Below are 26,727 nucleotides of genomic sequence, written 5' to 3'. Positions count from 1 at the left end.
CATACAAAGAATTTTCTCTTGATTTTAACATTCCTAATATATTCCAATGTATCCCTGCACGTGGTCATACATCGGAAATTGAAGGGAACGATGACGATCAGCGATTACCGAAACCACCGTGCTCTCGTACCATCAAGGTATCATCAAGATGACGATGTCTGGCCACGTATCGCGTTACGGTGATGAATGTTTCCCTCGAAGGGGACTCGCTCGCAAAAGGGGACTAAGATATATGCATGTCCGACGTGGACGTATGCTAATCACTGTGGCGTCCGAAGGACTGGCACAATTAACCCTTCGTTTCATCGGGACCACCAATCTAGCCTGCTTCGATCCAAGTATCGAGATGCATTTCCGATTAACGGAGTGCTGCGTGATTGATACGCCAGGAGCACGTGAAATACTGGCTGGACTTTTCAAGTAATGGAAAATGAACGATAAAATTGAAATTATGCACTGAATTGATTTCGTGAAGGTTGAAATTGAAGTTCTTGCATGAACTAACTTTTTTAACAAAATAAAAATTGATTTTACATAGCCTGAAATTATGGAGCAAATTTATTGTATGGAGATTGACATTGAAGATTTCGACGAATTGATTTCATGTAGGTTGAAATTAAAATTATGGAACAAATGCATTTTGTGTAGGATGACGTTGAAGATTTTGACGAATTGATTTTATGTAGGCTGAAATTAAAATTATGGAATAAATTTATTTTATGTAGGTCGACATCGGAGTTTTTGGACGGAGTGATTTTATGTAGACTAAAATTGCGGAATGAATTTATTTTATGTAGATTGAAGCTGAAATTATGGATGTATACATGTAGATTGAAATTGAAATTTTTGGACGAATTGATTTTGTGTATTTTTACTTTTTATTTATATTGCTTGAATTAATGATATATGATATCCTGAGGGAGAGGTGAATCAAATATAAAAATGTGTGTATTGTATATATGTTTTTCAATATTAAAAAGAACATATGATTTATATATCATTGTATGAGTGTTTTTTAGTAAACAGAAGTAACTAAATTAATGTCGAATTAGTGATGTAAGTAAACTAGCATCAAATTAGTGATGTAATTAAACTGGCATCGAATCAGTGACGTAACTGAACTAGCATCGAATCAGTGATGTAACTGAACTAGCATCAAATCAGTGATGTAACTAACTAGCATTGAATTAGCAATGTAACTGGACTAGCATCGAATCAGTGATGTATCTAAACTAGCATCGAATCAGTGACCTAACTAAACTAGCATCGAATCAATAATGTAACTAAACTAACATCAAATCAGTAATGTAATTGAACTAGAATGGAATCAGTAATGTAACTGAACTAACATCGAATCAGTGATGTAACTAAACTAGCATCGAATCAGTAATGTAACTGAATTAGCATCGAATCAGTGATGAATCTAAACTAGCATCGAATCAGTGATGTAACTAAACCAGCATCGAATCAGTGATGTATCTAAACCAGTGTCAAGTCAGTAATATATCTAAACCTGCACTAAATCAAAAACGCAACTAAACCAACACCGACCCAGAAACACAAAGTACCTAAACCAGCAATGAATCATGGTCCAAACTCTAAATTTTCTGAAAACGGAAAGGTTATTTTTCCCCACACGCCATAGCAGTTACATGACACCTTGTATATCAAACCGTCGCAAAATTGAACGCTGTCTTTGACGTGTTCGCTTCATGAATATTGATCGGTGACCGTTAATGTGCGGAATTGATTGCGGAACGTAGACTGGCTACGATTCATCAATTCGATCCGTGTCAATTCCAGTTCTGAATTCTCCACTGTGTTATAACTCTTTTACATTTTTATCTGCAGCTGGATATGTATACACTGTCATATGTGTATAATCATATGCGCTATGTATGTATAATATACGTACATACATACACACATACGTACATATGTATGCACACTCTGTAATTTATGTGTACACTCAATTATATTCTGTGATATATGTTCATGTTATTTTGTACACTTTGTGAAGTATATAATATACAATTTTATATTGTGACAATTTTACTGCGACATATATGCAATGCTATGTATAGTGACATATGTGTTCAGTTACATGCACACTGTGATATCTGTATGTACAATTATATATGTACATATTGTGACATGTTTACAATTATATTCATACGATGACAAGTATGTAATTGTACATGTATGTGTACAGTGATGGATGTAGAATTATATATAGACTGTGACATGTATGCAATTTTACACATATGGTGACACATATGCAATTATACATATCATGTGACATAAATATGCAATTACATTCAGATTATGAGATGCATATCATTTTACACACATTGTGACATGTCTACAATTATATACACATGGCGACATATATACAATTTTACACACACAGTGACATATGTGTAATCGTACACATACTGTGTCACTGTGATATACACATTGACATCATTATTTCAACCATTACAACTAAACAACCAAACATTGTACATTGTATGTTAACTAAAAATTGTACATTGAAACTATAGTTTATAATTATAGCAACATTAGCTAAATAAGAAAGGTAATAAAAAAAGCAAATGAAATTTATACAGAAATGCAAAGTGAAGTAGAGTAAAAGAGAGAAAATAAAAAGGGATAGAATCGCGGATAACCAGACCGGGTCATTTCCGTTCAACTTTCCGCTGTTTATCTTTCAAAGGCGATCAAGCGAATTCTGTTTGTTCGAGGATTTAAGCTTTAATTGCCCGGTGGGCGACGTTGGAACGCGGCGGGGCAGATCCGCGCGAAAAATATTCACCGCCGCGCCGCTTTGTATTACTCGAAAGTGTCGACGAATCCCTTAATCCCTTTTCCCGCGTAACGTCAACCAGCAAACCCTTAAAACCCCCTCTGGTCCAACAATTTTCGAGCGAAAAATTCAGACACATCTGCGAGTTTCACGGGAAAAAGGTACGACCGCCGCCGTTCGTTCGGGTCCCTTTTGATTCTCGACGTACGCGAACACGCGTTAATCTGGCTATATCTGGATGAAAAACCATTCGAAACTTTTCGATAATCCTCGAACGTGGCCGACGTCTCATCCCGCTGGTTTTATGGGGAAAAAACATTGCTTCGTGCGGTGAAATAATGGGTTACAGTTGTAAAATCGTGCATGATTCAGAGTTGCAGAAATGGAAAACGAAGAAACTTTTCAGACGTTGTATTATATACAATACAATACAATTACAAATTTAAAAAAAAAAGGAGCGTAAAATATGCAAAACGTAAGAGGAAGATATAAATGGTAATATTTAGAAATATGTGACATATGTAATAAAGGAAACATGTAAAGAGAGAATGAAAAATTAATCACAATAGTAAGTTAATTCACATCTTGTAATAGTACCTTCACAACCACACATTTTTACAAATCAAAGAGAAAAATATTAAAATATTTTCTTAAGGATTAACAAAATTGGCTAAATTGTTCATATGTTTATTGTAGGTTCTGCAGAAATAATTTGATCATTCAGATTCATTAGAAATAATTTTACAATACCTATATTTATTCATATACGTACATTTACACATACGTACATTCGTAAATATCTACATATCTAAACCCCTATATCCCCAAATCCCTACATCCTTAAATTGCTACATTTCCAAATCCACACCTACCCAAATCTCTACATCCCCAAATCTCAATGCCCTCAAATTGTTAAATTCCCAAATTCCAACGTTTCCACTTGCCTACATCTCCAAATCTCTGTATCCCCAACTCCCTATATCCCCAAATCCCAATATTCCCAAATCCCTACACTCTCAAATCTCTATATTCTTAACTCTCGACACCCCCAAATTACTAAATTGCCAAATTTCAACGTCTTCAAATCCCTATATCCCCAAATCCCTATATCCCCAAATCCCTATATCCCCAAATCCCTATATCCCCAAATCCCTATATCCCCAAATCCCTATATCCCCAAATCCCTATATCCCCAAATCCCTATATCCCCAAATCCCTATATCCCCAAATCCCTATATCCCCAAATCCCTATATCCCCAAATCCCTATATCCCCAAATCCCTATATTCCCAAATCCCTATATTCCCAAATCCCTATATTCCCAAATCTCTACATCCTCAAATCCCTAAACCCCCAAATCTCTATATTCTTAAATCTCGACACCCCTAAATTGCTAAATTGTCAAATTTCAACGTCTCCAAATCCCTATATCCCCAAATCTCTATATTCCCAAATCCCCATATCCTCAAATCCCCACATCTTCAAATCCCACCACCTCAAAATCCCTACATCCCCAAATTCCTAAACCTTGTAATTCCCAAATTTCCACCCCACAACTCCCCAAAATACCCAAACCTCCCTAAAAGAAAACGCTTCCTCCCCTAATCCCCTAATCCGATAATCCACCTCACCCACAAAAATCACGAACCACGTTTCTAAAAAAGAAGAACATTTGTCTTCGAAAATGAACGATCAATTTCAGCGTTAACGAGCGTCGACAGGTTTCCCCGTCCGAAGAGGGCAGAAGTTAAAAACGATTCGATCGAGCAAAGAGATAAAACGAGGGTGAATGGAAAGGTAAGGCGATGATCGAATCCAAATGAACCCATTAACAAGCTCTCTGCATTCCATCGGATCTGGCTGGCAATTCGTGGCAGAGACGGAAAGATTGGGTGAGCACGGTCGGAGAGGCTCGTGCAAACATTGTCTCGAGCTTTCTCCATTATGTAGATTGAATCTAAACCCGGTTAACGGCGGGGTTTTCAACGCCGGTAGCTCCCGTTTCGAGTTTTCAGCCAGTCTGGACTACGCGCATCCGGTTTCACGTCCAGCCTTCCGTTCATGCGACTGCGTCCAGATCCATTCATTTTCATTTGTGTACATACATTCATATTCATGGTAGCGGCTCCTTTATGCTCGCGATTGTGCTTGTTGGAAGAACGACGCGTTCGGGGACACGCAAACGAACGTTTCATGGTGTTCCAGGGGCGATGGTGTACACTCGGGGGCAACGGGGCTTTTTTGGGGAGGAAGAGAATTATTTAAATTCCAGGTCCATCACGTCAATTTTTACGTTATTAACCTTTCAAATTTTTGGGTACCTCAGTTTCGAATTTTGGAATTTTTTCATTTACAATTTTTTAATTTTTACCTTCTCAAGTTTTTATACTTTCATATTCTTAAATTTGTACATTTTTCAATTCATCTATTTTGACATATATTTGTTTTTTTGTACGAAATACCTATTTCATTAGATTTCTATATATATAGAAATGTATGGACATGTATGTACGGACATATGTCCATACATTCTTAGATCAACTTAACATCACCTGAAATAACATCAGTAATAGGGAGTATCAAAAATAGTGAGAATCGATAATAACCGTCGATCACGTTACTATCAAAGCATCAGAACGTAACAGGAACATCGGATGCATTTTATCAAACCGATGGCTACAGGAACCGAGTTATTATTCAAAAATCGACAACATCGAACTCGACGAGTTGGTTCGTTCAATCTCGGCCGTATCTAGATCGCGAGAACAGGCTCGAAGGGGTGAAACTTTTCTCGAGAATCTCTTTCAGCACTTTCCTATAAACGACACTGGCGTTCGTTAAGACATTTTTAATCAGCGAGGAAAGAGAGTTCCGTAGGCGACCGAAGGAAGGGAAACTGATTCAGTGAAGTTGGACGAAGAGGACGACAGAATCGCTGATCTTTCCATTCCGACGACTGCGACAGCCAGACTATTCCTTGACCTTATTAAGAGTCTCTCTGTTCGGACTTTCCACTCACGGAAGCGAAGAAAAGAAGCGAGCTGAAGCCGAGGCTGATCCCTTCCAGAGATTCCATCTCTGATTTCTTTTCGCCTAGCCTCCGCCTCCTTTCCTTTCTTTTTAACACACCGCGACGATTGTCCTGTCCAGACGCAACGGGATGAAAAACGATCAACCGTGAACGTGACGTTCGCCAACGATGTAAGTGTTGGGTGGTTGTGCTGTTTATGGGGAAAGGGAGGGTGGTGCACGGAAATAAACAAGACTTCGATAAAATACTTCTAGTATTTAGTGACGGAGATTTAGTAACGGAGTGGACTGTGTGAAGGTTGAACTCTTTACCTGTAAGCTGAGGTCGAGGAAAGAATTAAGCGGTGAAACTATGTAAGGGTGCTGAGATTTAGGTTGGTAGAGGGTGGCGTGAGTGCATAATGAGAAATTTTGGGACTTAGAACGGAGGTAATTTATGGTTCAGAGAACCTTGAGACCCAGAAGCTGTTTCAGAGAGGAAAAGCTTGGAAAAGGTCTTAGATGAACAGATGCCTAATTTCTAGAGGACAAAATATGCTAGGGAAGGTTAAGGTCTTCAGGAGTATTCGACATTAAATATAATTTTTCTTTAGGAGTTATCTTCGAGGCACAACTTTATTCTTTAATTACTTATATTACTATTACTATCTCGTTATGTTTTTTCATCGTTTGTTTCTCGATCCACAATTAATTTTTCCGTCAGTTACAGACAAACGAAAGAGAAAATTCGGCTACCCTAACCACCAGCGATGGAGAGCTGAGATTATTTGCATACGATTGCCCAGATGTGAGTACAACCGTCCATAACACTTTCTGTATCCTGTTTATTACAAGCTTTATTTATACAAAAACGGTGAATTATTCGGATCGATGTACTGCGACTTTATTGATCTAAAAATAAAAAGTAACGAAGTTTGTTAGCTGCTGATCGTAACTCAATGTCGCTTCTTTTTTGACTAGGATTATACGTTAATATAATAACATTGATCGTTTTAATATATCTCCTTCTCTTTTTTTATTGGAGAAAGAAAGCATAGACCGATCGTTGAGTGTTATACATAGATAACTATCGAGATTACTACTGTCTCTGTATCCGAGCTGTATCGATTGGCATCAAGTACGAAACTTTTCAACAATGTGCATTGATTGATAATATTTTATATTTTTTATTGGTGTTTATGTTGAAGTTATTAAGTTAGGTAAATTTTTGAGTAAAATTTGTATGGATAAAAATTGGAAAGTTGGGAATTTGACAATTTGGAAATTTGGGGGTCTGAAAATTTGGAATTTGATTATTTAGAAAATTGTGATATTTGTGGAATCTGTAAAATCTGTGAATTTTGAAAAAATTGTAAAATTTGTGTTTGAAGAAAAAATCGTAGAACTTGTAAAATTTATGAAATTTATAAAACTTCAGAAATTTGTTGCAATTTATGAAATTTGACAAATTCGTCAAATTTAGATAATTTGTGAAACTTAGAAAAATTCCAATAGCTCGTGAAACCTAGGAAAATTTCGATAACTCGTGAATTTTTGAAAATTACCAGAAAATTTCGGTGATTCGCAAAATTTGAGAGATCCAAAAAATGTAAAAATGTAGAACCTAGAAGCATCGTATCTATTTCACCGTATCAAACGCAAACTGCCCGAAAACCGCGCTAAACAAAAATTCAAAATTATCCTCTCACGAAATCCGATTTTGTAGAAATCGTCGGTTGATTACATTTTCACCGGCGGGATTTTCACGGAATCACCGACTGATTACACCGGAAGCGCCCCTCGCGAGTTTCTACGATTGCGAATTCATATGGTAATGTGTCTAAACCTCGCTCGTCGACGTAGCCTTTGGTAAACTTCGTGAAATTCTTCTTGAAAATTCAATTCTGCTCGCGGTTTGTAACGTGCTTCGTGGAAGAGGTAAGCAAACCTGGATTACGTATAATTCTCGTCTCGAGACTGTCTCGAGGAGCAACTGACGAAACACCGTGATTCAAATCAACATATTAGTATGAATACCTTTTTCATCATATTATTTCATTCTTCTCTTTCTTTCAATTTTTCTACAGAAATTTTATGATGAGAAATATTCATGTGTTTTTCTGAGAAATTTAATGATGAAAAATATTCATGCAGTTTTTTAGAAAATTTAATGATCAAAAATATTAATGCATCATTTTAGAAAATTTCATGGTTAAAAATATTAATGTGTCTTTTTAGAAAATTTTATAAATTACAAACGATTGTATCAAGCTTAAATAAATATTATTTATATATTTTTGTGTATAATGATGTGAAAATATACTAATTGATTGTGAGTCAAAAATTGTAACAAGTTAATACTTTTTATTATGCACATTTTCAAAGTTCAATTGTCATATTGGTAAACATATAAGTAATATTAAAATTCAACTGAAATATTGATAAACATATAATGTCAAGGTTATACTGACATATTGACAAACACATGAGTCATATTAAACTGCGACAGAAATGTTGAGGAACATACAATGTCAAGGTTACACTGACATATTGACAAACACATGAGTCATATTAAACTTCAACTGAAATGTTGATGAACATACAATGTCAAGGTTACACTGACATATTGACAAACACATGAGTGATATTAAACTTCAACTGAAATGTTGATAAACATATAATGTCAAGGTTATACTAACATATTGACAAACACATGAGTCATATTAAACTTTAACTGAAATGTTGATGAACATACAATGTCAAGATTATACTGACACATTGACAAACACATGAGTCATATTAAACTTCAACTGAAATGTTGATGAACATACAATGTCAAGGTTACACTGACATATTGACAAACACATGAGTCGTATTAAACTTCAACTGAAATGTTGATGAACACACAATGTCAAGGTTATAACTCACTGTACATCAAAAAATGTGAATTACATTCACACAAAAAATATCACTTACATTCACACATTTACAAACATGTATCACAAATAATATGATAAATGTCAACGTTTATCTTCCAGTCACGAAGAGTTAAATTAAATAAAAATGATTTATCAAATAAGATGAAACTTACCTTTTTGAAGTAACCGCCATGCAGTCTCATATGACCATTGAGAGCCGGTATGTTTTTGAATTTCCGATGGCACAAATTGCACTCGACCGGTTTAGGTTCGGTTTGTGATTTGTTCGCTGCTGTTACAGTTCCAGGAGATGCCGAATTTCCCGGCGAGGGACTACTTTTCCCCACATTTCCACCTCCTGGGGAGTTAGCTTGCTGTTGTTGCTGCTGATGCTGCTGTTGGGGCTGCTGCTGCTGCTGCTGGACCTGCTGCTGCGCTTGCTGCTGTTGTTGCTGAAACAGAAATATATGAAATTCTATTATTATTAGTCTTAAAAATTCTATTAAACTAATCCTATATGAAAAGACAAGATAAATTATTCTTATATTAAAAAATGAGGCAAGTCTTGCACAAAAAAGTACGCTAAAAGAATGATTCTTAAAAGCAAATTAGTAAAATTGACTTAAAAGTAAATTCTCTTCAAATCCAGGTAAAAAGATGCAAGTAGAAAAAATAAATAAATATTATAATTAAACCCTCGAGTAACAGTAAAAATTTCAATAAAACACCAAATGAGATTTCCATAAGAAAAGTTAAGTCGAGGGTACAAACACCTTGGTTAACAAAGGCGTAAAGTATTCGCACCTCGTACAATTAATGGAAACATCTTGCGACTCGAGTACTCTTCCCTTGAACTTTGAAGAATCAAATGCACTCGAGCCGCGATTACCATAAAATTCAATATTCAATTGAGGTCTCGATCGATTGTTGTCACAGGGCCCTTTAAATATACGACGATCTAACGTTTCGCCTAAGAGAACTCGAGGTAAGCATGAAAAATAGTCTGGTCGAAATTTATGTTTCCATCGTTCTGTTATTCTTTTCAGAGTGCTGAATTAATGGAGCACTTGCTCGAAAGGGCAAAATTTATTTTCCTCGAAGAAAAATTAATTCTGGGAGAGAAAAAATGATGTGCAGACAAAGGACGCTCAACACACGTTTCCAGTAGAATATTCAGCGGAACAGCAATTACGTTTGCAGCTGAAAAACATAAAACAGCTATGATTGGGTTCCGATCGGACAGAAGCCCGCGCTCAAACGAAAATTAATCTTCATTTAATTTCATTGTAATTCCGACGCGCGCTAATTCGCGTCACGAATTTTCGAAACGATCGATTTTGTTCGCCCCTGTGAAATCGAATATCAAAGACTCTTTGAAACCGTATCGTTTGTCTACGAATCGATAAAAGGACGATTTATGTCCGCTATTTTTCCTTAATGCGCTTCGAATATTTATCGTCGATTAATTCGTTGATGTCTTGGAAAATGAATATCGGCAATAACGTAGAATATCGGTTATTAATGTAATCAAGTTTAAAAAGTAGTAAATTGCGAATTTCGTGTAATTTATTTATTCTACGCTTACAGATATGTAAATTACATGGTACATTATTGTAATTTATACAAATGTAAATTATGAATATGTAAATTAACGTGAATTGTGTTACAGTGCTAGGATGCTTTTGTAGAAATGACTGTTATTGAGATAAAGAGTACACGATAATTCTCCGTACTTTATTTCGTTAATTTAAAATTTTCAATGTGGGCGCAAGTTCAAGTTTTGGGGTTAAATTAATTTATTTTTAATTTTCTATAATTTAGAAAATTATAGATTCCAAGTTCTCATAATAACTAGTTATTTAGCTGTAGTTATTGTAGTTATTTTACGGTTATTTAGTTATTATTACAGTCATTTAACAGTTACTTAGTTGTCATTATTGTTGCTAATTTACACACATTTTTATGCTATAAGATCATTTAAATTTTGCAAATTTTTATACTTAATTTTGATCGACATTTTGTAAATTTCGTTCGTCTGAATTATGATCGATTTTACTACTGTCGCTGGAGACTTAAGTAGTACAGGCACGTAGATGGTCAGACATGAGTACAAACACAAATAGAAATGAACAAAAATGAAATATTTCAGTCTCTTCGTTGAAATATAAAGCATTACCTCAAATGTAATACTACATAGTCCATTTTGTAATACATTTTAATTGTAATATACTACAAAATTTAGTACAGTAAATAAAATTTCAAATTCTACAACTTCAGTAAACTCAAATAAATTAAAAAATACTGCGTAATTATTTCTTTCATTGCAAAAGGTGTTTTCGACTTACACTCTCGCGTTTACAGATTTCGCAGAAGAGACAATGTCGGCGAAGAAACGAAGCAAAGGAGAGGAAAGGGTAATTGGACGTTGAAGGAGAGACGAAGAAATAGCAGAACTATGGCGAGGAAGGATTCTTTGCATGTAAGCATTGTTCTGTTTGGTGAATGAGGAGGGCCGATTATGGAAGCAATTTATTCTCAAATGAAATTGAAATTATTCTTCGATGAGGATTGCCGCTGGCCAACAGCCGTGAGAAATGCGTTTCATTTAATACTGCGCGAGATTCTTCGCTGATTTCTTGGTTCATTCTGTTAGGTTAGGTGGTGCTGTGTAATCTGTTTGCTGAGAATTGTATGAATTTTTAATTTTTTGGAGCGAGATAGGGTAAATGGATATGATATTGCGAAAATATATGCTGGTTTAATTAAAGTTCGTGGACAATCCTAAATTTCAGGTGGACAATAGAACACAGTGAGAATAGAATAAAGTAAAAATGAAATATTTATTTTAATTAACTGTTGGTACAATTGTATCATTTAATTTAATATTTAGTCCTTAGAATTATTTCTTTATTATGTAATTTTTTATTTGTTATTTAGAAATATTTTTTTACTATCTAATTTTTAATTTCATTTACAGAAATATTTTTATTTTATTCAGATACTGTATTTAGTGTTTAGAAGTATTTTTATATATTTTAATTTTGTATTCAAGATTTAAAGAATGTTTGGAGTACTTAATTTTATATATAATATTCAAAAATATTTTGTACAATCAAATTTTGTGTTTAGCATTCAAAAATATTTTTATTCTATCAATTTGCATATTTAATATGTAAAAACACTTTTACATTTTCTAATTCAGATTACATCACATTCACAATATCTATTTTAATATTTACAATTTTTTTTACTATTTAATTCTGTATCTAGCATATACTTCTGCAATACTTACAAAGCTTTGTATACGTGCGAAATAAAATAAAAAAGTGTTGTGTAAAAAAAAGATAATATTAAGTGAAAGAGGTTTAAAGCCGAGAATAAAGGAGAACCAAGAAGAATCCCAGCGTTAGATAGTGGATTGCTCACGAGGGCCGTTGCAAGATTGAACCACTATCTTGGCTGTTTCTGGCATGTATGATTAAATTAGAACAATGCTGGCATAACTTCTACTACCCGTTTATTCCTCCAAGTACTCTCTGCCAGTTTACCACTTACTGGATGTTAGTAGTTTAGAAACTCTCGTCTCTTCTCTCATGTATGTACTTGCGCTCACTCTTCCTGCTTTATCTCTGTTCTTCTGTTGTTGTCACCCTTAAACCCTTTAATAACTTCAACTTCTAATCTAATATTATTACGCTATTATCTTCTTTAAACAACTATTAATATTTTAGTTTTGAAATACAGTTTATTGTTGTTAGTGAAATAATATATCATTGGTCAGACATTTTATTGGGATCAAGAATGAAATTATTTGAAACGAAGTTTTTGCTTAATTATTGTTATACTTGTATTTTTTGTGAACTGAACATTTTGAAGAACAATCTTGCAGAATAATCTTTCGATACAGAAGAACAGTTTATGTACAGTTTATTTGATTTTTAGAGAGTTGCTAGTGAAATGATACCTCATTGATCAGACACTTTATTAGAATGAGGGATGAAATTATTGAAATCAAAGTTTTGATGCAATTATTGTTGCACTAGTAGTTCTTATAAATCAGTACTAAGCTTTCAACTGCATAAGACTAATTTGTATGCTGTTTTTTATTAGTAAAAACAGTTGCAAGTGAAACAATACCATATTGGTCAGACATCTTGCTACAATAAGGGATGAAATGACTAGAACTAAAGTTTTGATTGAATTATTATTACACAAGTATTTTTTTATATATTATCATCAATATTTTCTCTGCAAAAGACCAAGTCAAATACAATTTACTCGTTGTCAGAAATATATGCTAATCAAACACCTTTTTGCCCAAAAATTTTATTGCAACGAAACATGAAATCAAAACCGAACTTCTCTAAAAACATCAACACAACAATTTTAAATAAATATTATTCAACAATAACTCCAATATTAAATTCGACATTAAAATACAAAAAAGACAATTAATAGTTAACAATTAAAAAGTTAACAACTGTTTTTTATTTATCAGAGAAAATTTTTACATCAACGAGAAAAATAATCTTCATACCAGAAAAATATCTCTGACAGCAAACGTGCGAAATAAGAAAATACGTTATCAAAGTGTACACTTAACTTTCAGTCTGTTGGTAAATTATGCATACACAAACTACTGGGGTTTTATCGTAGCTACAGTGTTCTTGTGTAAAGAAACGGCTGTCGCGTTCCCAACAGACACGATGACCCTTTTAATACACCCTAACGCGTGCCAGCCACCAGCTTGTCCCAACAGCCAGGTATATAATTGAAAAAGTAATATGAAGTTCCGCAAAACGGCCAGTTCCTTAGGTACACCGACTTTAACATCTACTCTGACTTTCAGGGAGTCAAGCTTTCACGAAATTTTTATGAAAGTAACCTTCGTTTTGAAGGGAAACTGTTGAGGAAGTCAAAGGATCTAATAAACATGATTAATTAGAATGTTTAGAGAAATCTTTTTATGTAAAGATTACTGTAGTTTTTATAGTTTTAGTGGATTTACTGGGTTTACTGGATTTTTGATAGTTTAAAATTGAAGATGGGGAAATTATGGTGAATTTAAGTAAAATTTTTGGGGTGCTTGGAGGAATTAGGATGTAAAGTGATTTTCTAGGAAATTGTGATAGAAATTTTTGGTTTGAAGGGTAATAGTAGTATTTTTTCAATTTCTCAATTTTCCAATTTTCCAATTTTCCAATTTGCCAAATTTCCAATTTTCCAATTTTCCAATTTTTCAATTTTTCAATTTTCCGATTCTCCAATTTCCCGATTTCCCAATTTTCCAATTATCCAATTTTATAATTTCCCAACTTGCCAATTTCCCAATTTCCTAATTTTCCAACTTGCCAATTTTCCAATTTCCAATTTCCCAACTAGCCAATTTCCCAATTTCCTAATTACCTAATTACCTAATTACCTAATTACCTAATTACCTAATTACCTAATTTTCTAATTCCCTAATTTCCCAATTTCCTAATTTCCCAATTCCTAAATTTCTCAATTCTTCCATTTTCCAATTTCCAATTTACCAACTTGTCAATTTTCCAATTTTCCAACATGCCAATTTCCCAACTTCCAAATTTCTCAATTTTTCCATTTCCCAATTTTCCCATTTTCCAATTTCCTAATTTCCCAATTTTTCCATGGCCTAATTTTCCCATTTTCCAATTTCTTCTCTTCCCAACTCTTCAAACAAATAAAATATTCTAATCCCAAATTCTCCAGCTAAAAATTGTCCACACATTTAATCATAATCATCAAGAAATAATCAACCTAACCTAAACTCAGTACACACAGCACTAAATTATCCACATTTGACTCCACAATAAATTAAAAGAATTCTTCATTTTCCAATGTGAACTTTACTCCACAATAAATTAAAAAAAAATTCTTCATTTCCCAATGCGAATTCCAAACTACCTGAAAGTTAGTGGGTAGTCGTCCCACGCACGTGTTAATAATCCTCACAAAAAGAACTAAAAACAATGGCCGCCAAACTTTACTCCATTTCCAATCATCGAATCCAGCTTGCGCTCATTGCAAAACAGGTAAAAGAGAGAGGGAAACGCAACGTTTACCGGTAAATGCGACACGGTATTTTCCGTAGTCGCGAAAAACCGAAGCGCAGAAGAAGGTCCATTCGAGCAGAGAGCCGGGTAATTAGGTTTCGTCTCTCGTCGCCCGGATTTCCTTTGTTACATTAGCCACTCCTCTCCCCCTATCCCGGTTCTGAGGGCACGTTAATCTTTAACGAGCCGAGGCTGTAGCAAGAAAGAGGAGAGAAAGAGAGCAGGCTTTGTAATCGAATCCTTCTAGCCACGTTCTTGGTCGCGGTTATTCGGTTTATGCGTGCTCAAAGATATATGCCGGGGGGAGGGAGTTAAAAAGAATTTTATCGCACCGAATACGCTCTATCGGATTACGTGCGAGTACTATTGTAGATCCAGATTAAATTGCCGTTTGAATAAAATAATCAGTGAAACTTTTAATGTAGAATAGTTGGTACGTTGATAAGATCACATGTATAATATTAATTTTCAAACTCTTTAATTTTTTAATTTTTATTGTATTTTGTGAAGCATTGAGAAATTTGTGGGTTCAGAAAATTTTCAAGTGTCAAATTTTTCAAAAATCCCTAGACTCCAATATCCCTAGATTTCTCTATCCCTAGGTTGCAACAGTCGTATGTGACTATGTTGTCAGACAAAAATTTCCTAGACAGAAATATCTAGATTAAAAAATCACTAGATTTCTCTATCCTTAAGATGCAACATTCCTATATCACTTTATCACCAAACAATAATCTTTCAATAAAAAAATCCCTAGATTCCAATATCATTGGATCTTTTAATCCTTAGATCCCAACATCCCTATATGACTATGTTGTCAGAAAAAAATCCCTAGAGAGAAATAACTAGATTCTAATATTCTTAGATCTCTCTGTCCATAAGTCTTAATATCCCTATTTCAGTAGATCACCAGACAATAATCCTTCAATAAATATTTCTAGATTCCAATATCCCTAGATCTCTCTATCCTTAGGTCACAACGTCATCATATTGCCAAACAAAAAATCCCTAGATAAGAAATCCCTGAATTCTAATTTCCTTAGATGCTTACATTCTATAACCTGATGTTCCTAAATCGCAATATCCCTAGACCACTATATTTAAACCTTCCCAGATTTCAAAATCAAATGATCTCGAAATTCCTTAATTTCAAAATTCACAAATCTCGAAATTAACAGACCTCAAAATCCCTAGATCCCGAAATCTACAAACTATGTATACTGTCATTGCCACCCCTACAATTTCAAAAGGGGTAAATACGAGTGATTCAGTTATTGTACGTCACAAACCCAAATAATTTTAACACCATAATAAAATGTAAGAGAAGCACCAAAATCAACAAACAATAAAATTTTTGATGTCCTCCCCCAAGAAACAGTAATTGTCCACCCTCAGGTCGAATCGTCTCGAATTCCCTCGCAAACGACCCTCAGCATTAATTTCGACGTTCCTTCGACATTGCACGCCACCTTACATCGACGCATCCCCGTGTACGCGAATTTATGTGCGCGTCGAAGTCAAGGGGGTTGGCAGGGGGTTGGATAGGCAGGAACGACGGTGCCAGTAATGGAAACAGAATGGGATAATTCCGCGAACCGCGGACGGACGCGGTAATTGCGAATAATTGCATTGTCTTCGAGTCGTTCGTCTCTCCTTCTCGCCCCAACCCCCTTCTCCTTCTCCCTCAGCCACCCCCTCGCTGCGCAGAGTCCGTTTTCACCCGCGAGCCTCGCTGAATTGCTTCGCTGCGAATTGAGAGTCGCTCGGTGGAAACTCTCCTGCCGATTAGGATATCCCGTCCCCTCTTTCTGTCCGGCGGGGTCCGGTTTCGAATTACGCTCGAACGAGGGGACACCGAGTGTCTGCTGCCTTCTGAAGCTGATCTCATCGGGTGTAATTAATTTTTACAGACGGAGATTGCGAACATGGACAATGTCGTTACCATGTAACTATCGAGGCATGTATAAACTTCATTTTTTTAGTTTGCTATTATGAAATTTTTTTAGGCTTGATTGTACAATTTTTTACCTTGAATTGTTTCGAATTTCGAGATTTTGACTTAAGGGAAGTTTTTAATCTTTTAACTTCCAAGTCAAATTTCAAAATACTCAGACCGTGATTGAAGTTCGTGTTTAATTTTAATTCCAACCTAACCAAACATTAAATTATGGCGCGTGGAATTGCCACGCGTGGAATTACGACGCGTAAGACATTCGACGTGTGGAATTACAGCACGTGAGGTATTCGACGCGTGGAATAATGGCGCGTGGAATTACAGCGCGTGAAATATTCGATGCGTAGAATTTAGGGCGCATGAGATATTCGACGTATGGAAGTATGGCGCGTGGATTTGCAACGCGTGGAATTATGATACGTGGAATTGCAGCGCGTGAGACATTCGACGCGTGGAATTGCCACGCGTGGAATTACGACGCGTAAGACATTCGACGTGTGGAATTACAGCACGTGAGGTATTCGACGCGTGGAATAATGGCGTGTGGAATTACGGCGCGTGAAATATTCGACGCGTAGAATTTAGGGCGCATGAGATATTCGACGCATGGAAGTATAGCGCGTGGATTTGCAACACGTGGAATTACGGTGCGTGGGACTATAACGCGTGGAATGACGGCGCGTGGGACTATAACGCATGGAATTACGGCGCGTTGAAGTACGGCGCTTGGAATTACAACGCGTGAAACCACAGTACGTGAAAGTATGACGTTTGGAATAACAGTGCGTGGAATTACGACGCTTGGACTTACAGTGCGTGGAACTATAACGCTTGAAATTACAACCCGTAGAAATCCAATACGTGATATGTTACAATGCGTGGTATTACAACCTATAAAATATCGATATATCAAATTAATTATATAACCTACAAACGTTTCCAACATAACGATGGCCATATACAAAACATCCCTACCATTTTAACCATCATCCGTCCGAATAACATTAGAAGTATTGTAACCTTACAAGAAATGAATAATTTCTAAAATATGCATGAAACTTCCAAAGCAAAAAGTTTTACAGCCAACAAAAAAATGCTTTCGAGTGCAAATGGTTAATAATCGTTGGGGTTAGGTAGCTCATTCTCGTGACGTTGTTGCTTTATCTCCGTAGTTTACGTCGACTTCGCAACGAGTGCTCTCCAGCGACGAGAGCCGACACGTCGATGGAGCTTGAGTCCCGTGTTGATATAACTCGTGGGACGAGAGCAACGAACGAAAGGAAAAGTGAAGCATTGAAAAGTGGAACAAGCATCGCGTCGAGCTAATTACCATTATCTTCCCGTTGTTTCCGTTGCTGGAATAATTAACGACTCTTCGAGTATAAAACGGTGACTCGTGTTTCACACGAGTGACTGTGCTGAAGCCTCATGAATCCTCGTCTCACGATTCGGATAACTTTCCAGTGTTCGGTCCCTTTTTCGAACGTTTCGCGGTAACGAAGCCGACGTAATCGGTATTAATCACCGGTACTGGTTAGGTTAGGTTAAGTGAATCAAGATTAATTTTTGAAGGGGATGAACTACATCTGACAACTCACGCAACTTTTGATTGTTAAAGAAATTTTATTCTACTTATGTTCCTCTTATGTTAGTCATTCTATGTTGTAATTGTGAGAAGAGATGGACTATTCAAGAATTCAATGGTTACTTTAGTACTTCATATATTGCAGTTAAAGTAAAATTAAATGATATGCAAAATTTTTGGGTTAATTCAAGAATTTAGATATCAGTGAACCTAAGAAGTTATTATGCACAAAGAAGTGCAAAGATTAATATCAGAAAAGAATTTCCTAATCAACCGACAACTAACGGCAATATAACGAGAGTACCGTATCATATTTTCCAAATGAACCTCTCTCATGCCTTTCTTCAACTCCCAACTTTCTAACCCAAAGGTTTCAACATCTGCAACATTTCAACCCACATTCCAAATAGAAGAATTGCTCATAACTGTCCCACAAGATGTTTAAGCCTGATAAATGTGATTTATGCCGAAATCCGTTGTCGAAGAAAGCATGCACCATAATAAGCCGGTTAAAATCCAGGGAGGCAGTCTGATGCAGAAAACGTTATGCAGATGATCCGAGACGACGGTGAGGCATGCGCCAGGAAGCCACGCCTGGCACTTGTGTCCCCTTGTCTTCCGGGTGAGATTGAACCGTGAGCCGAATGTTTATGGGTCTGGCGTAATTACCGACTAGGAGAGGTCGGCTAACGTGCCGCTGGCATCAACGTCGACAGTCATGGAGGAGGTGGAGAAGCTAGCCAGCCAGCCAACCCGTGGTTATTGTTCATAAGCTCAGGCGCCATGTGTTCGAGGAATTTATGTGCTGGCTGAACTACAGGAATACCGTCGCGTCTCGAGCATTGCACCACGGGAAAAGCAGAGAGTGCCGTGTGTCTGCCGGTGGATTTGTCACCATGGACCGATAATGTTCACCGAGGTCGTGTTTACTTCTCCGAGTTAGCGCCCGGGACGCCCCTCCGGCCCTTCTTGACCCCGCACGATGAATCATCGTGTCCGACTGGATCAAGATATATTCCACTGTATCCTGGGCCTCGGGATTCCTCCAAATAAATGAGTGACGACAACTATTCTACTCCAGTTTAGTGTTGCGGGTAAATGATTAATTATTGCGTTTAATTGATTTCGCGCTCGACGATGCTTAGGGGACTTTGTCGGGAATCAAATGCCGAGGATCATGAGTTATGGATTAGGAGGTTTAGAACTTGGAGATCGATCGTGAGAGGTTTCGTGATTTGAACAGTTAGGATGGGTACATAAGGCGTTGATCCATAAGTGGTTCTACGTTATAGGTTCTAGGTTTATGGGTAATTTTAGGTCTATAGGTGGTTGCAGATCTCTGAGTCGTTATACATCCACAGGTCCTATGTTTATAGGTGGTCCACAGGTGATCTTAGGACTATAGGACATGGGTTTATATGCGGTTCTGAATTTGTAGAACATGGGTTTATAGGTGGTTCTAGGTCTCAAGGTGGTCCTAAGCTAATACATCCTGATTCCATAGGTTCTAGGTCCATAGGTTAATCTAAATTGGGTTCCAGATTCATAGATTCTACGTTCAGAGGTTCTAGGTCCAGAGGATTTAGGTTCAAAGGTTCTCAGTTCATAGGTTCTAGATTAATAGGTTCTAGGTTAATAGGTTCCAGGTTCATAAATGGTCCAAGTTAGGTTCTAAACTCCTGTACTTTCTAGATCCACAAGTGGTCCCAGATTCATAAGTCCTAGATTCCTATATTTTGTCTACATATGGTCCTAGGTCTACATCTCCATACATCTAGGTTCACAGGTGGTTCATCTTACATCCTCACATATTCTAGTTCTATAATGAAGTTTAGTTAGTGATGTTGAAATCCTAGATTCCTGTGTTTTCTGTGTCCATGTGTGGTCCTAGGCCTACATCTTCATATATGTAGATCCACAAGTGGTTGATCTGACATCCTCACATGTTCTAGGTCTATACTTAAGTTTAACTACTGAAGTTGAAGTCGTAGATTCTTATATCTTCTGTGTCCATATGTGGTCCTAGGCCTACATCTCCATACATGTAAATCCACAAGTGGTTCATCTGACATCTTCACATATTGCAAGTCTATACTTAAGTTTAGCTACTAAAGTTGAAGTCATAGATTCTTATATCTTCTGTGTCCATATGTGATCCTAGGCCTACATCCCCATACATCTAAGTCCACAGGTGGATCATTCTACATCCTCACGTATTCCAGGTCTCTAATAAACTTTAATTAACAAAGTTGAAGAAATGCTGCATGAATATTCATTCATATTTTTCATCAACAGCAGGTACCTCTTTCCCTAAGTTCTCCCAGCATATTTCCGTAATACGCACACGTCGTGCATAAGCACAGAACTACCAGGTAACCTAAATTTATTCTAAACTGGTAAGGTGTCCCATGACTTATGTATGTAGCGTACGTAGCTACGTAACCTTGCATCTTAGCCAGTAAAATCGCGTTACGCTAGACGATAAATATGCCCAGATCATAAATATTCGGTTCACGGTTTAATCTCGCCGACGAGGCACGAGTGCCAAACGTAGCCCCGGTAGCAGATGTCCCTTATTTGACCGAGCACCCCGATCATCTGCATAATGTTCCCTCGCAGAAGTAAACGATCCCGAGATTAGGTCAGGAGTTCTCTCCTCTCTTCTTCTTCTTCTCTTTTTCTCGTAATGTTCCGTTCGCGACACGTCACGTGCAGCTTGTTCTTTAAATCACCGATTGTCTCGTAGATCCCGGGCAATGGGGATCGTCCTGGTGTCTTGAGAAGTGCACGAACATAAATTCCCATTGTTCTCGCTTCAACTCTAAATCCCACCGATTTAATTCGACGCAATACGTCCACGTGCTTCTGCTTGTCGAGATAAACTCGAATGTCTGTTCGCGATTTCTTCTTCTCTTTGATCGTGAAATATTGATCTTAATTAGATTATTCTCTGCATGTCACCAGATTAATTCAAACTTTATTACGATTTTCAATATACAGCTTGCATAAACCGTATAACATTAATCTTATCTTTTTCATATTTTATTTATACATGTAAATAAATTTTGTATGTAATATGTTGTACTGAAAATTCATAAATTAGCACTAATCCTACCGGTGTATAATGTGGACTTGTTTTTAAAAATGTGGAGTTATGTGGAAGTTGAAAAATAAACGACTGAACATAAAATCGTACATGCATTAATTTTTCACCTCGGTGAAAATCAATGTAGATTTCAAAAAAGTATTTTAACAAATTATGTAACTTGTAGGTTACTTATAGAGCAGCCATTTAACTGTACTGGTAATGTCAATATTTAATATTCAAACAATTTTTATGAAATGAACACAAAATTTTAATATAAATTAATCACTTCAAACCAGAAATTTAAACAGATTAAATTTGAACCTGTAACAGGTGCCATTTTGTGGAACTATTACTATAAAAAAAGTATGAAACAAAAAATAGGAAATTGAAAAAAATTGAACGAAATAAGTTTTGGTAAAAAATCAGGTTTCATGACAAAAGCATAAAAAAAGAGAAATACCATTCGTATTTCGTAATTACAGACCATACTCGATAACGGCGGTGACCCATTTCAAGCGGCCATTACCATTGCATCGATATTTACCGTTCATTTGATCGCGTCACGCGCCGTTTACAAAGCGAGCGAAATTTCGTTAAACGGTCAAATTCGATTACTCGAAATTTCGCAACGTTTTCCGCGCAGTGGAAAAGCCGGGGGGTGGTGACGGAGGACGCGGGGACGACGAGTCGGCGACAGCCGGGGAAATGCGTGAAAAACGCGAAGAGTTTCGCTGACGTTCGAATAATGCGAGCCGTATGACGTGGAATATAAAATGGGTCGCCGCACTTGAATCCTTTTTCGCCGAACGCTACGATTTATAGAACCTCTATTTTGACAAGGGAGGAAAATGCACGCACAAAAGAGCCGCCTTTGGGAATATTTGATATATACGAAAAATACTGGTTTCTCGTGCGCATCGAATCACGGGAAAATATGTAATTTCGCAGAAAGCTTTCATACATTTTTTTCCCGGGAACCTTTCTATTCTGCTATTTTGCAACTGCTTTCGAGTTTCGGAAGTGTTAATTCGTTCGAAATTCTGTGAGGGAAGTTAAAAACCTAGAAAAATTTAAGAAATTAAAAACCTAAAAGAATTTCAAAATTGAAGAAATCAAAAACCTGAACAAATTTCAAAATTTAAGAAATCAAAAGCCTAAAAGAATTTCATAATTTAGGAAATCCAAAACCTGAACAAATTTCAAAATTTAAGAAATCAAAAACGTGAAACAATGTCGCAATTTAAGAACTAGTAAATGTGGGAAAAATTGAAAATTCGAGACGTCAAAAATCCTGAAGTATTCAAAAAACTTTAGAAATTAAAAATCTGGAAGAAATCATAAAATTCTACAAGTTGAAAACCTGGATAAATTTAGAAATTTAAGAAATCATAACCTGGAAAGAAAATACAAAATTCTAGAACTCGTAAATGTGGGAAAATTTTGAAAATTTAAGACAAAGATTCTAAAGAATTCAACAAATTCTGGAAATTTAAAATCTGTAAAAATTCAAAAGATTCTCGAAATTTAAAATCTGGAAAAATTCAAAAAATTTTTGAAATTTAAAATCTGGGAAAATTAACAAAAATTTTGAAATTTAAAATCTGGGAAAATTCAAAGAATTCTAGAAACTTAAAATCTGGGAAAATTCCAGAAATTCTAGAAATTTAAAATCTGAGAAAATTCAAAGAATTCTAGAAATTTAAAATCTGGGAAAATTCCAAAAATTCTAGAAACTTAAAATCTGGGAAAATTCCAGAAATTCTAGAAATTTAAAATCTGGAAAAGTTCAAAGAATTCTGAAAATTCAAAATCTGTGAAAATTCCAAAAATTCTAAAAATCGAAGACCTGGGAAAATTTCGAAATTCACCAAATCAAAACCTTGAAAAAATGTAAAAACTCAAGAACTTGTAAATGTGTGAAAACTTGGAAAATTCGAAACATCAAAAATCCTGAAAAATTCAAAAAATTCTAAAAATCAGAAATCAGTAAAAATTGCCGAGAACCTAAATATCGAAACTCCATAAAATCCCCAAAGCACAAATTAAAAACTTGAAACAAATTTATCGAAACAGCAAATTAACCCACTTATAAATTTGATAAAATTGTATCTCCCCATAAATCACTGAAAAGTTTATTAATACCTCGAACAACTAATATAAGCGGTCGACAGAATAAACGGCAGGGTAGCACCAAAACGTTAGGAAGATCGTTCGATATTTGAAACAACTAGCAATGAATAGCGACAGGAAACTAGGCGATAACTTGCTAATGAGCAGCATATATCACTTTTCCGATACTGCAACGAATGCACAACGTTGGGTGTTGAATGGTTCGAATTGCAATGTGGAAACGCTGAATCGTCCCCGGGAAGCAATGTACTGTGAACCATCCTGTAAATCACAACATAGTCTTGGCAAGGAAGTTGGTTGTTGTGTTGGCGTGTTTGATGGATAATGGAAAACATTAATCTTCGCTAGAAACGTTCGTTACTTTCGCGTTGTGTTGACGCACCGTTTTAATATTTCATTTTTATACGAAACACCCTTTGCCCTTCAATTAAGTTTAATGAAAAAAAATACTTGTGTCGCAGGACAATTTGTGTCGAAGAAAATTAGTGGAAGATAGTATTTATTGTAAAATAGAATTTGAAAATGTTTAGTGAATCGAATAGTACGAGATAAGATCTTGAGGTTCTACATATATGTACATATGTATGTGTGTGTTCATCATATGGGCTTCTAGGGATAATTCTGCGATCCTAGAGAAAGGGTTAAACTCACCAGATTACGGTATTAATATCCTGCATTAACCATTTGCTGATTTCGAATCATACACGGTTTCAGTATTTAATCAATTTAAATTGACTTGGTCCAAATTGATATCGTCAATAATTACAAAGCTTCCAAATTTCCAAGCTTTCAAACTTCCAAGCTTCCAAATTCCCAAACTTCCAAATTTCCAAGCTTCCAAATTTCCAAGCTTCCAAATTTCCAAGCTTCCAAATTTCTAAGCTTCCAAATTTTCAAGTTTTCAAACTCCTAAGCTTCCAAATTCCCAAGCTTCCAAATTTCCAAGCTTCCAAATTCCCAAACTTCCAAATTTCCAAGCTTCCAAATTTCCAAGCTTCCAAATTTCTAAGCTTCCAAATTTTCAAGTTTCCAAACTCCTAAGCTTCCAAACTCCTAAGCTTCCAAATTCCCAAGCTTCCAAATTTCCAAGCTTCCAAATTCCCAAACTTCCAAATTTCTAAGCTTCCAAATTTCCAAGCTTCCAAATTTCCAAGCTTCCAAATTTCTAAGCTTCCAAATTCCCAAGCTTCCAAATTTCCAAGCTTCTAAATTCTCAAATTGCCAAATTTCTAAATTTCCAAATTTCCAAATTTCCAAATTTCCAAAATTCCAAAATTCCAAATTTCCAAGCTTCCAAATTTTCAAATTTCCAAAGTAGCATGTATAAAGTCATACATCGTTAAAGAGGGTGAAATTAAAACACCAATAGAACTATTTTCTCGCCACATTTTTATCACACATTTTACCCTCATTATAATAATATACACATCCACAATTTTTACAATCCTAACAATTTTCATAATCCAACAAATTTTCATCTCCACTAAAATTTTCCTAATTTCCTCCATAATTTGCGTAACAATTCAGCGTAAAAATAAACAAGCTAATAAGAGGTAAAAGAAAAATTGAAAATGTATAAAAGCTACAGTTTTTTGGCGGCAGTGTCTCGTAAAGACACATAATTGTCAATAGAAAGTTACCGTTCGCATTTTCCCTCATTTTTCAGTCAGCTTGTAATGGCCGCTCGACGCCATGACAGATCGATTCGAGCACGATGTCAACAAACGAGAAAATCCAATGAAAAGCTCGAGAGGTGTATGAACAGAGTACATACGGTCAGTATATAGATGTCGTTGTTCCAAACAGGCTTTTTGTCGATGAACGAATTACTATTGCTGTTTAGATTCTCTAACACTCCCCTAGGGCTTTTTTGGACACGCAACATCAACCTGTCTACCCTCGTCACGTATCCCTTTTTACTTTTCTCTAACCCTTCGTTTATTCGCAATTGCACCTTTGCTTTCTTTTATTATCGTTTTTTTGGGGGGTTTCTTTTTGTGATTTTTGGTTATATCTCTGATTTAGGGAGTTTGTTTTTGATATTGTAGTTATGGGTTTTTCATTTTGTTTTGTTGTTGAGTAATTTTAATTTTTTACATTGGTGGAGTTAATTAGATATGATTGTTTGAATGTTTAAATTATTTTATATGAATATTTAAATTATTGAAGAGAAAATTTTAATTTCTCACATTTCCAAATTTCTACGCTTCCAGAATTCAACATTTAAAAATTTCCAAGCTTCCAAATATCTAAGTTTCCAAATTTCCAAATTTCCAAGTTCTCAAGCATAAAAATTTCTACCTTCCAATGTTTAATTTTCAGTGTCAAAATCTTCAGTTTTCCCATGTTTCAATTCTCAACTTTTCAATTCTCCCAAGTTTCCAATTTTTAAATATCCAAATTAACATTTTTCCAATTTTAAGTTTTTATTATGTACATTTACGATTTTCCCAAAATTTCAATTCTCAAATTTGCAATTTTCCTAAACTTTCAATTTCTAGACTAGCAATTTCAAAATTTTCAATTCTTAAGTTTGCAATTTTCTCAAACTCCCAATTTCCACCCATCCTCCAAAAATTTCCCCAAAACCCCCAAGCAAAGCATTTGACATCCCATTCGAAACAGGTAGAATCGGAAATATTTAAATTCTAAATTTGCATCGAAACGATTATGTCAGTATAGGGGTCGATAAGGGGGTAGGTGGGTTGCATGCAATCGACGAGATTTCTGCGAACGACACGCGGGTGCCTTCCCAGTGAGGCAGGGCGCGGTGATTATCGAAAGCACGTTGTCGATACGAAAATTGTACATTGATTATCTCGAACGAGCGATCGTAGCGTACGTAGTTTCGCGCTTTTGCGCTCGACACCTAACGCACAACGGTGGACGGTGATTATCGGCCAGCGTCGATTCTCTACCGCTTGTATCGGTTTATTGTTGTCGGGTTGGCTAGCTATTTGCAGGGCTAGCCGCGTTATTGCCGTCGTTATCGTTATCAGCATCAGGTCATTCTGCTTTTCGACCAGACAGCGACATTTTTTTTATTTGAATACGCATCGATCGAGATATTTATATCGTTGTCTTTCGTTATACTGATGTAGAGACGTATCACTTATCTATCTGAAAATAACCTAACCTTAAAATAACCCAACCTTAAAATAACT

General features: G+C 35.9%; 1 protein-coding gene across 11 annotated transcripts in view; it reads right to left on the bottom strand.

Moving 5' to 3' along the window:
- Positions 1-26,727, bottom strand: part of LOC100876992 (uncharacterized) — a 514,205-nt gene that overhangs the window by 33,594 nt on the left and 453,884 nt on the right. For all 11 annotated transcript variants that reach the window (XR_013039710.1, XR_013039711.1, XM_076536597.1 and 8 more), the window contains one exon: positions 8,906-9,184. Coding sequence is in view for 9 of the 11 variants with exons in the window: in XM_076536597.1 (XP_076392712.1) it covers positions 8,906-9,184 (279 nt within the window). In the remaining 2 variants the exon portion in view is untranslated. The remainder of the gene's footprint in view (positions 1-8,905; positions 9,185-26,727) is intronic.

Source organism: Megachile rotundata, chromosome 10 (assembly GCF_050947335.1).
Source record: "Megachile rotundata isolate GNS110a chromosome 10, iyMegRotu1, whole genome shotgun sequence".
Classification (NCBI taxonomy): domain Eukaryota; kingdom Metazoa; phylum Arthropoda; class Insecta; order Hymenoptera; family Megachilidae; genus Megachile; species Megachile rotundata.
Note: the sequence above shows the minus strand (reverse complement) of the source record. Positions and strands in the feature narration are given on the sequence as shown.